The 14,421-nt window shown below is 40.1% G+C and overlaps 1 protein-coding gene across 2 annotated transcripts; it reads right to left on the bottom strand.

Annotated features, from left to right (window-relative positions):
* Window positions 1-1,536: 1,536 nt before the first annotated feature.
* LOC107558523 (voltage-dependent T-type calcium channel subunit alpha-1I) lies at window positions 1,537-14,039 on the bottom strand. 2 transcript variants are annotated; one of them, XR_001605490.1, is made up of 2 exons: window positions 13,800-14,039; window positions 1,537-1,847 (listed from the first exon to the last, which is right to left on the bottom strand). XR_001605490.1 is itself a non-coding variant. In XM_016242176.1 (2 exons), the coding sequence occupies exons 1-2, from the start codon at window positions 3,658-3,660 to the stop codon at window positions 1,549-1,551; spliced, it is 324 nt and encodes a 107-aa protein (XP_016097662.1). In that variant the 5' UTR covers window positions 3,661-3,749; the 3' UTR covers window positions 1,537-1,548. The 2 variants fall into 2 exon arrangements, 1 of the variants encoding a protein (XP_016097662.1); XM_016242176.1 differs by lacking the exon at window positions 13,800-14,039 and adding an exon at window positions 3,636-3,749.
* Between the last annotated feature and the right edge of the window lie 382 nt (window positions 14,040-14,421).

The following is a 14,421-nucleotide window of genomic DNA, read 5'->3' as shown; positions in this document are numbered from 1 at the left end:
CTCCAGTTTTAAAAATAGAAAATAGAAGCACTACATTTGAAATGATTTTCTGTTTTGCATTTTATCTGTAAAAATGATGGATGTCATTAAAACTGGGAAAGTTAGCAGATATAAGTTAATGCAACTTCTTATTTGCATAAGGTAAACAAACTGCTTGGTTTATAATTTGAATGTATATAACTGTATATAATACATATTTTAAAATTGCATTGCATACCTGTTGCTGCCATAATAATGGCACATTCCAAATGTTCACATGCATTCCTTCCTTTTTTTTGTTTGCTTTTGTAAATACTTCCCGCATTGCAGTAATAAAAGTGTGCGCCTTTCAAATGCATGCAAATTACAGCGAGCACATCAGTTACTGTACGGTGCTTGGCAGGAGTCTGGGGACTTTACGCTGGTGGTTGGAGAAAACACTGAGATTTTGGATTTGGACTGCAATAACATCACTGACTGACACTGAAAATGGCTGGCCACATCTGAGATAAAATAACAGACATTATAAGAGAAGCTTTAAAAGGTGTAATATCTCATACACACTGTAATTATATTCTCAACCTCAGAGCGAAAACACACACAGACTGAAGCAGACGGCCGCTGATTAATCATTATATTTTCATCACCGAAGACGATTCATTATTATTCAGTTTTGCTGAAAGTCACCCTGGGAAAGAGAAGATGTTTAGCAGAACAACACGTGTCCCGAGAAGACGCCATGAGACGCTTACAGCACATTCATCCTCACACAAATACAGCCAATCAGATGAACCGGGCTTAATATGCAGGTATGTTGAGCGGGATGTGGACCAATGAGATGTGAGTGTGGGCGGGGCTAACCAGTGCAACACTGCAGAAATATTAACCACGTGATCGACAAAATGAAATGTCCTGTCACTTGTCATGTTGACACACAAAAAACTTGGGTCTGGTTAACACATACTAAACTAAAACCATAAATAAAATTAAAAAATTAAAAATATAGAAACATTTTTGTAACTTGAAATAGTCTAAACATTAAAAATAAATTTAATATTTCAAAAAATATATATATTTTATTTCAGCTAGTTGTCAAAGCAATATTTCTCATTTTCATTCAGTTTAACTTGATATACTAAAATATATGGAAGCCCATTGCCACCACAGCATTAAAAAATAAATAAATAATAATAATAATAATAATAATAATAATAAAGGTCATTGTTACTTTTTATCTCACTATTTAGATTTTTCAGATACAAACTCAGAATTGAGATATACATTTAAAAAAAAATTTTTTTTTTGAAATGCAAAATATAAACTTAGAATTCTGATTTTTTTTTTTTTTGCAATTTTGATGCAAATTTTAAAATGTTGCAGGTAATTGCAACTTTTATTTGTTTTTATCCCATGGTGGAAAGAAGCTTCCATAACAATATTAAAACTAAATAAATAAATACTATAGAAAAATAATAGAATTGACAAAAACATAACAAAAAAAAACTTTAACGAAAATTTAAACAGACCCTTTAAAATATGAATAAAATAGCACTGGTGCAGCTGCAGTTGTTAAGGATATGGGCTGGACACCATGCGGATGCACCAGCTGCGAGGACACGTGGTCTGTTTGAGGCAGAAGAAGACGATGGGCGCTAGTTCTGGGTACGGGACGACCAGAGCGCTTAACTCACTGCTGACATCATCAGCCACCTGCACCTGCTCCGCAGGCCCCGCCTCCTCCTGCTCAGCAGGCTCCGCCTCTTCTTCAACAAGCCCATCCCAGCCAGGAGAGGCACACAGGTCCATGGGTGGCTCCGCCCCCACCACGGCAGGCCCCTCCTCCTCTGATGTCATGGCTTTGGACCCGCCTACAATGAGAGACAGTTAATGATCACACAGGTTCCTGTCGGAGAAATCAAGTTAAACTAGTTTAAAGAAGAACACCTAGTTCTCAAACACTTTTTCTTAAGTCTCTGGAAAGAGTTATTCCTGCACACATTTATCTATTCATACAGATGAACAAAAATAAACTTATTTTGCTGAGCGGTTGGTAAAGGTGGACCACTGGGTGAAAGCTAAATAAACGGGTTAGTAATAAATCCTCCTGTAGCTGCACATAAAGAATGAGCTGCTCTGAATGGAGAACAAACAAATCAACACACAGTGATGTTCAAGCACTGCATCGGTCCTGCTCGTGATCGTGTGATGCTGCAGTCATCATAACATTTACGCCGACTTACAGTAGAGAAGCATACACGGTCTGTTCTCATCTGTGTGAACGCTTGTGTTGGTATGATTGTCTGACCCTTGTTTGCTAAGGGGTTTAGAGTAATTCATTCATTCTGCTCTTCAGATCTCAGTTCTGGTTAAAGGAACAGTTCAGCCAAAAATGATCACTGTCATTATTTACTTACCCATATGAGATATTTCAATGCCTTTTTTGTTCATACTATGAAAGTCAATGGGGTCCAATATTATTGTTTACGTTTATATCTCCTTTTGTGTTTGAACAGGTTTGGAAAGATATGATGGAGAGTAAATGATAACAGAATGATCAATTCTTGCTGAACCATGCATTTAATGCTATTAGTGTGTGTGTGTGTGTGTGTGTTCAGTGTGTGTGTGTGTGTGTGTGTGTGTGTGTGTGTGCTCAGTGTGTGTGTTCAGTGTGTGTGTGTGTGTCCAAACGTCCGCACAAGCACAGTAAATCAGCTACATTCTATGGAGTCAACAGTCTCAGATGAATAAACACATTAAATCATGTTTTCATTAATATGTAAAAATACAGAGAGGTTTCAGTGCTGCTGTCTGTGGGTTTCCAGGTCAGACAGACGCTGCTGGAGCCAAACACACACACACACTGAACACACACACACACACCTGCAGATACAGAACATTACATTCATGTCTCAAGTGTTTCTCAAATGAGTCTTCTGCGTCTCAGATGTTTCTGTCTCACAAAAAGACTCCAGTAGTCTCACATGCGTCTACACTAGAGTTTCAACAATGTCTCAAACTGTGCTCAGATTTCCCACAATAACAAAGTCTGCAATCAAAACTTCTCAAAAATTCTCCTAGGTTGCATTTTCCAAACCCAACGCAAGCCAATGCAGTCCTGATCCGCTAAGCATTAAGTGTTTATAGACACAGACACTCACACTAACCATCTGCAGACCAAACACACACACACACACATACACACACACACGATGTGAAGTAAACGAGGAGTTTTTAACGAGAGGCCACAGCGCTGGTGACTGTATGAACGGTTTAATGACCCGCTATCAGAGATCAGACGTCACATTCAGTCACTGCACTCACTGACCTGTGAGACCTGAGCTACAGAACATGCTACACTCCATACAGGAGGAGAAAAACACGTCTGCTCTTGATGAGGTCAAAGGTCATGTGTCACTGACCTAGAACAGTCTTACATTCACAAACACAACGAGACTCTGATCAATCTAGAACAGATGAGAACTTCAGTCTTCACATAGAGACAGTGATGGGTTGTTATAATAATTCCCTAACTCAGAATATGGCTATTCTGACAGAATTTGACTATTTAAAATGTAACAAATGGCTTGAATAAAGAGTTGTCCGTTTTATATTCTACATGAATGTATTTCGCAGATGCTTTAATCCAAAGGACTTACATTGAATTGAAGGAATCAAACCCATGACCTTGACGTTGGTAGCATCAAGATCTGCTGTTTGAGCATCACGAATGATGAATGAGCTGAATGAGATTGAACGAGAGTGTCAGTAAAACGATCTGATCTTCCCATCACCTGTGTGTGTGTGTGTGTGTGTGTGTGTGCGTCCTCTTGTTTCACCTCCAATCAGCAGGACATACAGGTGCCTCATTGTAGGATTCAAACTAATTACATTTGCATATGCCCATTTCCTTATTTACCTAATGAACACCTGCTTGAATGACCTTGAATGAAATTATGACACACACACATGTAAAGGCACACACAAACACACACATGCACACACTCACATTCCTTAAGAAAAGAGAAACACCTCACATTAGTATCCACGTTTCAGTCAAACAATGAATCATGGCATAGTTTATTAAGAATTTTAATCTATTTGTTTTTATTTAAATCATATAATCAAAAAGTATTTATTTAAACTGCAGAGACTCAGCATTAAATGAATTACATTAGTCAGTTAAAAACTATGAACATGATTCAAATATGGCTAGATGTGGAATATTCAATTAGTTCAAAATGTATGAGATTGATTGGCTTACATATAATAAATTGGATTTATTGATGAGAAATTTATAAGCGTAATTGTGCATTTAAAACACATTCAGTTTATTACATAAATCTCATTCTTACTCATTTTATGCACGACTGACCACCAGTATGCATCACATTAAGTTTATTACTTTGTTTACAGTGCGTTAAAACTACATCCACTACAACTACAACCGCTTCGCACAAAATAAAACTCTCACTAATAGTACAGGTGAACTCTGGGAAAAATTAAAAGCTATAGGACACAAACAGATGTGTGTGTGTGTGTGTGTGTGTGTGTGTGTGTGTGTGCTGAGAATGTGACGTGTGTTTACAGCCGGAGCGGAGCTGAAACCTGTCTGCTGTATAAACATCCTGACACACATAAATCTCCGTCTCGCTCATCTCTTGCTCTTCCTAAACAAAACACAGACCTGGATTCATTCACAAACCTTCATGACAACACAGCCATGAGCTCAGTAACATACAACAGAACTGAGCAAAGCCAATCAGAGCACGGCTCATTTACATACATGAATGAGTTATGTGATTGAGAAAGTTCTGATTGTAAAGAGTCAAATAAAACTAAATTATGACTGTTTAGGCGTCACTCTCATTATAAAATTCTCCAAAATAAGCCGTTGGGTCATTAAGCACTGCAGCACTTGTAAAAATAGCATGTGATGCGTGTGTTATAAATCAGTGGTGTGTGTTTCCTGTCTGAGAGGGAAGCAGTCATATGTTCCTCATCCAGACAGCTCAGGTGAGTCACATGATTAATGACTCTGAGCCCCTGCAGGAACAACAGAGACTCACTCCAGTCCACACGAGACACTCTCAGACAATCTGAGACACTCAGACACTGTGAGACATGATAAGACATTCTGAGACACACTGCAACACTCTGAGACACACAGAAAGACACTGAGACAATCTGACACAAACTTTGAGACAATCAGACACTGTGAGACATGAGATACTCTGAGACACACTGAGAAACTCTGAGACAATCAGACAGTGTGAGACACTGAGACAATCTAAGACACACTGAGAAAACTCAGACACTGTGAGACATGGTGAGACACAGAGATACTCTGAGACACGCCTAGACACATTGAGAAACTGAAACACTCAGTGTGAGACACACAGAGACACGCCAAGAAACTTTGAGACACTCAAACACTGTGAGACACACTGAGGCACTCAGAGACACACCAAGACAATCTGAGACACACAGAGACACATTAAGAAACTGAGACACTCAGACAGTGTGAGACACAGAGATGCAACAAGAAACTTTGTGACACTCAGACACTGTGAGACATGAGACATTCTGAGACACTCAGACACTCTGAGACATGAGACGCTCTAAGAAACTCTGAGACAAGTGTGAGACACACTGAAACATGCTGACACAATCTGAGACACACAGAGAAAACTCAGACACTGTGAGACCATCTGAGACATGGTGAGACACAGAGATACTCGGAGACATGCCTAGACACACCAATAAATACTGAGATACGCCAAGACACATTGAGAAACTGAAACACTCAGTGTGAGACACACAGAGATACGCCAAGAAACTTTGAGATACTCAGACACTGTGAGAAACACTGAGACACTCACAGAGACACACCAAGACAATCTGAGACACACAGAGACACATTGAGAAACTGAGACACTCAGACAGTGTGAGACAAGAGACATTCTGAGACACACTGAGAAACTCAGACACTCTGAGACATGAGATGCTCTGAGAAACTCTGAGACAAGTGTGAGACACACTGAAACATGCTGACACAATCTGAGACACACAGAGAAAACTCAGACATTGTGAGACCCTCTGAGACATGGTGAGACACAGATACTTTGAAACACACTGAGACAAGCCAAGACACACCAAAAAACTAAGACACACAGAGAAAACACAGACACTGTGAGACCATCTGAGACACACCAATAAACTCTGAGACACACTGAGACGCTCTGAGAAACTCTGAGACACAGATTCAAACATCCTCAGAAGATCCAGAGCACAAGCACCTGTTCAGCGTCACACAAACATCCCATCAATCCTCACACTCGTACAGTTAAACACGGACACAGAAACCCTGTTTAAGGCCCTCGGCCTTCTCACGAATATTAAAAACACACATCTATTGACCCAGGAAACACTCATCCATCTGCTGTCAGCTCAGAGACGGAGAACAGCAGCACTACACCGGGACACAAACCACTTCCTGTCTGATCACATGACCTGGACTGACGCCACAAACACTTCACTTGCTTTCTATCAGAGATTCATCCCAGACCAACTCAGAAATGTTCTACAACAGCTCTGATCACAGTAAAACAGGACACAAACACACGATGAGTCTGAATAATGCTGCATTTAGATGGGAGTCCTAAACCCGGATGCTCTAGGTCAGTCATTCTAAAGAGATTTTATGAAAAAGTATTTTTATGAACAAAACTGGGAAACACAGGAGCAATAGTTAAAAGGAATAAAATATGAAATGATTTCTTGATTTGTATGTTTTTAAGCATTTTAATTAAGTTAAATCATTTGAATTTACATAATTTAATACTTTTTTTTAGTTTTTTGTTTTTTTGAGTGATTACCTCCGGTAATGGTATTGCAAAGCCATTAGTTTTTATTTTTATTTTACCTGGTTTAGCCACAGAAGCCGTCTTTGTGTCAAGGGGCACAACTAATCGTAGGTTATATGGCTGTAATATTGTTTTATGGGGTACTTAGAGATGCTACTGTGGTTAAACCAAGTAAAAAAATAAAACACTGGTGGTTTTGAAATACCAATGCATAGAGGAAATCACTCAAAATGACAAAAATTAGGAATTAAATTAGGTCAAGCACTGACCAAATGTCAATTGATATATTAAAGTTACTGGAACTAACATAAGATGTCATTCTGATTTAACAAAACTGCATCTCACGATCATCATATGACATGAAGGATAATCAATATATAAATCAATTGGACCGTTCCACACATCATCATAATAACACTGCATGTGTGCAGAGATCAATCACACAGAACAGTGCAATCATCAGCTTCATTTTACTGACAGACACTCAAACAGCATCGGACAGTCACATGACCTCACATCTCACTCCTATTGGCAGTCGCCACTGCTGCTCATTTGCATTAAGTTAAACTTTTCTCAGCTCTGTGGCATCAATGGACAAACCACGACATCAAAAAGTGTCACAGAAATCACATCTCATGATGATTTCTGCTCACTGTAAATCTGCTGCTGTAAATCACTGTACTACATTACAAACTTGTGTTTCTGTATGAATATGATATTTTTTGTCTCTATGAGCTGGGGTGTGGTATTATGAGCTCTATATGTCTGCTGATCCCTACAGGAGCGTGAGACGTGTACAGATCACGACTGATGAGGGTCGTTATGAAGAACTGGGACAGTCTGAGTTACACATTACTGGGGTAAAACCCTACAGCCGCTCCAACCCAGACAAACACACCCCAACCCGTCTGATACATAAGATGTCATTCTGATTTAACAAAACTGCATCTCACGATCATCATATGACATGAAGGATAATCAATATATAAATCAATTGGACCGTTCCACACATCATCATAATAACACTGCATGTGTGCAGAGATCAATCACACAGAACAGTGCAATCATCAGCTTCATTTTACTGACAGACACTCAAACAGCATCTGACAGTCACATGACCTCACATCTCACTCCTATTGGCAGTCGCCACTGCTGCTCATTTGCATTAAGTTAAACTTTTCTCAACTCTGTGGCATCAATGGACAAACCACGACATCAAAAAGTGTCACAGAAATCGCATCTCATGATGATTTCTGCTCACTGTAAATCTGCTGCTGTAAATCACTGTACTACATTACAAACTTGTGTTTCTGTATGAATATGATATTTTTTGTCTCTATGAGCTGGGGTGTGGTATTATGAGCTCTATATGTCTGCTGATCCCTACAGGAGCGTGAGACGTGTACAGATCACGACTGATGAGGGTCGTTATGAAGAACTGGGACAGTCTGAGTTACACATTACTGGGGTAAAACCCTACAGCCGCTCCAACCCAGACAAACACACCCCAACCCGTCTGATACACAACACATAATAGTGACACAGAATCACTGAAGCACAGAGACGCTCCTGCTCTGAACGACAGAAAGCAAGCGAACGCTCAGTGTGATTACGGGACTCAACACATCCACACACAGAAATATCTCAAGATCTATAAGCTCAGTCTATTTTGAGCTCCATATAATGCACACAAACAATACTACATTACAAACTTGTGTTTCTGTATGAATATGATATTTTTTGTCTCTATGAGCTGGGGTGTGGTATTATGAGCTCTATATGTCTGCTGATCCCTACAGGAGCGTGAGACGTGTACAGATCACGACTGATGAGGGTCGTTATGAAGAACTGGGACAGTCTGAATTACACATTACTGGGGTAAAACCCTACAGCCGCTCCGACCCAGACAAACACACCCCAACCCGTCTGATACACAACACATAATAGTGACACAGAATCACTGAAGCACAGAGACGCTCCTGCTCTGAACGACAGAAAGCAAGCGAACGCTCAGTGTGATTACGGGACTCAACACATCCACACACAGAAATATCTCAAGATCTATAAGCTCAGTCTATTTTGAGCTCCATATAATGCACACAAACAAACACACACACACACACACACATTGCATAACGTGACAATTTGCATAAGTGTAAAACACACACCTACACACTCGTGTTTAACAAAGAGACAGAAACACAGGGGGAGGTAAAGAACGAGACACGAGACGAGAAACAGAGCAAGAGAACGTGCAGAAATACAGGATCAGACACACACACACAGATCTGGAGGTTTTACATGAATGAACACGACAACATTATATACATTACAGCCCAAAATAAGAGGAAGAGTTTAAATTAAATTGTGCATAAAGAAAACTAAGCCTATTTTTAGGACATTCAGATTTGTTGCATTGTGACTGTTTTTATGACAATTAAACATCATCATTACTGCAATGCATCTTTTGTTTTTTTTTTGCAACTCTAATTATTCTTTATAGTTATGCTACTAGTTTTTGCTGTGGTATTGAAGAAGGGTTCTTTTTTTTATGCTCATCTGAAAAATTATCTGATCTGATCCACAGTGAAACTCAACCGATGACTTTTTTTATTTGGGATAGTTAAATTCATTTTGGGCTACCAAAATCTAAAGAATGCCTGCGTGATTTAATGTATTAATATAGAGAATACTACAATGGTTGGATCATTTTAATTAGCGTTCAGCAAATGTTGATGTGCTAAATAATGAATAAATACTTGATTTAAATAATATACTGTATTCTTTGTTTCACATTAGCTTACCTAGAATATGAGGGTAAATGTGTTCAACTGTCAATGCAAAAAAAATTAAATGTATATTTGCAGGAAATATGAGCAATATGTTCTTGAAAGGGTTTGTGAGATTCACAAATTTTTTCATGAATTTCATGTCACTTCCTCTCTGGGCAGGAAATGAATATCCAATGTGTCATGATGACTCATTTATCAGTGTGTGTGTGTGTGTGTGTCTGTGTGTGTGTGTGTGTGTGAGTGTGTAAAAACTGATCATGATGGTCACAGGTGGAGCAGCCTCACACACACACACACACACACTCACGCACACACGCACACACACACACACACGCACTCACACTCACGCACACACACACACACACTCACTCACTCAAACACACACACACTCACGCACTCACACTCACACACTCACTCAAACTCACACACACACACACTCACGCACACACGCACTCTCTCACACACACACACACTCACGCACACACGCACTCACGCACTCACACTCACGCACACTCACACACTCACGAACACACGCACTCTCTCACACACACACACACACACACACACACTCACCGCACACACTCACGCACACACACACTCACGCACACACACACACACACACACTCACACTCATGCACGCACAGACACACACACGCACACTCACACTCACGCACACACACTCACAGTCACACACTCTCTCTCACACACACACACACACACACTCGCCATCAGAAACACATCTGAGAAGATTATCAGTTCCTGAACTAAAGCTGCTCTGATGAACATCACTAATGAAGGCACGTGTTCATTACTGATGCTCACATGATCATTATTCCATCTGTATCCACGGCAACACAAAATACTTATTACTATCATTACAATACAACTATTATTGCACTGATTAACCCAGTGCTCGACTAGACTGAGAATTCAGAGATCCTCACATTCAGACACACATCACACTGTTCAATCAGCACAAATAACAACAGCTTCATCTGAGGAATCAACTGAACAGGAGCATCGTGTGTTTGGATCAAGAACATCCATCAGTCTAGATGATGTGTTTTTGTATTCATGTGCATAGAGCAGTATTAAACCACCGCTGAATCTGCTACATCATGTACCTCTCTAATTTAATACTGAAAAATAACTCAAATAAATTCAGCAATAAACATGATTCCATATACAGTATATACTATTGTTTAAAAGTTTAGAAACTAATAAATGTATTCATCAAGGACGCATTAAATTGCTCAAAAGTGACAGTAAATTTCTTGAGCAGCAAATCAGCATATTATACTGATTTCTGAAGATCATGTGACGCTGAAGACTGCAGTAATGATGCTGAAAATACAGCTTTTGATGCTCAGTCTGGTTTAATAGCAGGATTGGTTCAGAACTGAACCACTGACACCACTGTCTGCAGCTGATCTAATATTAATGTGGCCTTAACTCACACTCACAGCAGCCGCAGGACTTCACCGACCCGAAGACGTTCTGTGAGCTTAAAGCAGACGCTTCAGTTCGACCAGAATAACAGAACCATGAGAAAGAGAGAGAGATTCACTGACCCGAAACACCTCGCTCTGATCTTCACTGCAATTAGCACACGCCTTTAATGAGAAGAAACCATTCAAACTGAAAAGAGAGAGAAAGAGAGCATGTGTGTGTGAGAGAGAGAGCGAGTGAGTGAGAGTGAGAGTGTGTGTGTGTGTGTGTGTGTGTGTGTGAGTGAGTGAGTGAGTGAGTGAGTGAGTGTGTGTGTGTGTGTGTGTGTGTGGGTGTGTGTGTGGGAGAGTGTGTGAGTGAGTGAGAGTGTGTGTGTGTGTGTGTGTGTGTGTGTGAGTGAGTGAGTGAGTGAGTGAGTGAGTGTGTGTGTGTGTGTGTGTGTGTGGGTGTGTGTGTGGGAGAGTGTGTGAGTGAGTGAGAGTGTGTGTGTGTGTGTGTGTGTGTGTGTGAGTGAGTGAGTGAGTGAGTGAGTGAGTGTGTGTGTGTGTGTGTGTGTGTGGGTGTGTGTGTGGGAGAGTGTGTGAGTGAGTGAGAGTGTGTGTGTGTGTGTGTGTGTGTGTGTGAGTGAGTGAGTGAGTGAGTGAGTGAGTGTGTGTGTGTGTGTGTGTGTGTGGGTGTGTGTGTGGGAGAGTGTGTGAGTGAGTGAGAGTGTGTGTGTGTGTGTGTGTGTGTGTGTGAGTGAGTGAGTGAGTGAGTGAGTGAGTGTGTGTGTGTGTGTGTGTGTGTGGGTGTGTGTGTGGGAGAGTGTGTGAGTGAGTGAGAGTGTGTGTGTGTGTGTGTGTGTGTGTGTGTGTGTGTGATCTAGACCAAGGTCGGAGGGCTGAGTTATTAGCTCTATTGATCCAGCAGTAGAATTGGGCTCCCAAACCTACAACAACAACTCAACAGCTGTGAAACCCCTCAAACGGAGCCCTGTTATCATCCTATCCTGCTAAAAACACAAGCCACTGCTGTTCACTTAGCATGCTTTTGCTTAGTCTTCACTCTAGAGTAAGAGCAGTCAAAGAGCAGCGTCCCCACTGGACCAATCAACATCCAGAGATCACGAGAAACTGATCCCGCTGCCCACACAGAGCCAATCAGGATAAAACAGATGGAAACTTTACTGACACAATCACACACTGTAATCTCAAAGTGTAACAGAAAACTACACTCTTAAAAAAAAGGTTCTTTATTGGCATTGATGAAGAACCTTCTCATTTGTGGGAGCTTTCTGTTATACAAAAGGTCCTTTATAGTGGAAAATGGTTCTTTAGATTATTCAAATGTCCTTCAGACTAAGACAAATGTGGTTCTTTTAAAAACGGTCTACTGAAAGCTTCTTCAGGGAACCAAAAATGGTTCTATTTCATCACAGCAAAAAAAAAAAAACTTTTGCAACCACTATCACTAATTGTATCCCTTAAATGTTTTAAATTTTCAAAATTAAATATTTAAATGTTTTTTCAAGTGTAAATTACTTCTACATACGTTTAAAAAGCTTGAATATAACTCTACACCTGTACCTCATTTAGTATGCACAGAGCTATGAATATGTAAATTAGTCCCCGCCTTCAGCCAATCACAGCAGCTCTGTCTGCAACTGAAGGAGTAAACACTACACAATGGCAAGCAGTAATAATGGATTAATTCAGCCGAACATGTACAACGTTTTTGGTTCTCTGCAGATTAAAGGAGAAAATGCTCAGCAATGCTGTTGACTGATGAATGTGCGCATGCTCTGTCTCGAAGCATATTAAAAAACACCAGACAGACACAGAAACATTGTGATTTTCACCGCAGGGGGACTTTAAGACTGTTGTCGCCCCATGAGGCTTTGTGCGAATTATGAGAGTAATTTCTGTTAAACTCTAAACAATCAGTAAGATATTTGCTCTATTTTTGTTACAGTTGTTACATTGTTGTTGATTGATCACAATCCAAGATCAGAAAACAGCCAGAATAAAACCGAACTCAACCAGAGTCGCCTCTGCTCTTTTTATTTCTTACCATTAACAATGTTCAAACTGAAATGTATTATTAAGTGTAAAAGAGAGAATCTTTTTTTTTTCCTTTATGAGCCTCCTTGAGTCTGAAAAGGTTAAAAATGAACATAAGTATTAAATTCAGAATGGAACTGTGATGCATTTCTGAGTCAAACAAGATATTTATTTTTTAAATTCTTTAACACTTATCTCACATCCGCGAATCTGAAAGTTGTTTTCACAAATGATCAGGATGGATATTTAGAGTAAACCGAAATAAAACGAAGATGACATAAATACATATTTTAAGATGTCAGATTAATTCATAATTTCAATAAATAAAAAAACGAATGCATATTTTTAAATTAAAAAATAAATATATCTATTAAACATTTAAAATTCAAATAAATAAATTTTGATTACTTGTGGAACATTTATGTATAGTATATTTTAATACTTAATTTATACAGAATAACTAAAACATATAGAGATCATAAGACCAAATCAAAGACAAATTACCATATTAACATAAATGTTTGAGTGTGTGTGTGTGTGTGTCTGTGTGTGTGTCTGTGTGTGTGTGTGTATGTGGACTGGTTCTGTGCGCCACGACGCCTCATAAAATGGTTTATCCATTGATGCACTGTGATCAGATGAATGAAAAAGTTTGAGCGATCATTTTCTGAACTCACCTTTATTTGTGTCATTAAAGTTGGATGTGTCGAGATGATCCTGCACGAGTCTCTCAGTGAACGGACTGTCCGATACGATTGCGCTCCAGTGCGTTCAAACGTGCGCAAACCAACACAGACTCTTCAGACAGAGATATTCCTCCAGAACACTCCACGAGACCAACCCATTCACGTTCTTCAGCAGCTCTGCTTGCACGCGCTCCTCGCGCTGATCTGTGGGAACGCGTTCAGGAACGCTCTTCAGACGCGTTTCCCTCGAATCCATCAGACGCGCACCGAGGCTCCGTCTCCATTCATCTGCTGCTCCAGAAGACGCATGAATACGATCGCATGCCCAGTGTGTGTCGCGTGGGTTCCGGAGGCTGTTGCATCACCTGAGCGCGCGCACCACTGCCTCAGGTGATTCGGTAGAAGCGAGACTGTGTTGCACATTCCGAAGCGCTTCAATAAACGTGTCTGTAAGCTGTAAGAACATGCCACTGTCTCAAAACCTTGTGTGCTTCCTACCTAGACAGCATTTCTAGCGCGCGTCAGAAGCGCGCACAGGGCGTAATCTTCCATTTATATATATATTTATATACATATACATACACACACACTCTCACTCTCACACACACTCACA

Source organism: Sinocyclocheilus grahami, unplaced genomic scaffold, assembly GCF_001515645.1.
Source record: "Sinocyclocheilus grahami isolate Dianchi unplaced genomic scaffold, SAMN03320097.WGS_v1.1 scaffold647.1, whole genome shotgun sequence".
Taxonomy (NCBI): domain Eukaryota; kingdom Metazoa; phylum Chordata; class Actinopteri; order Cypriniformes; family Cyprinidae; genus Sinocyclocheilus; species Sinocyclocheilus grahami.
The sequence above is the reverse complement of the archived record's forward strand: the minus strand, read 5'-3'. Positions and strand labels throughout refer to the sequence as shown.

Coding starts and splice junctions, on each gene's coding strand:
- LOC107558523 (XM_016242176.1), bottom strand. CDS start 3,660: ATGGGTTTGATTCCTTCAATTCAAT. Junction 1,848..3,635: donor TTTGATTCCTTCAATTCAAT/GTAAGTCCTTTG, acceptor CTCTCATTGTAG/GCGGGTCCAAAGCCATGACA.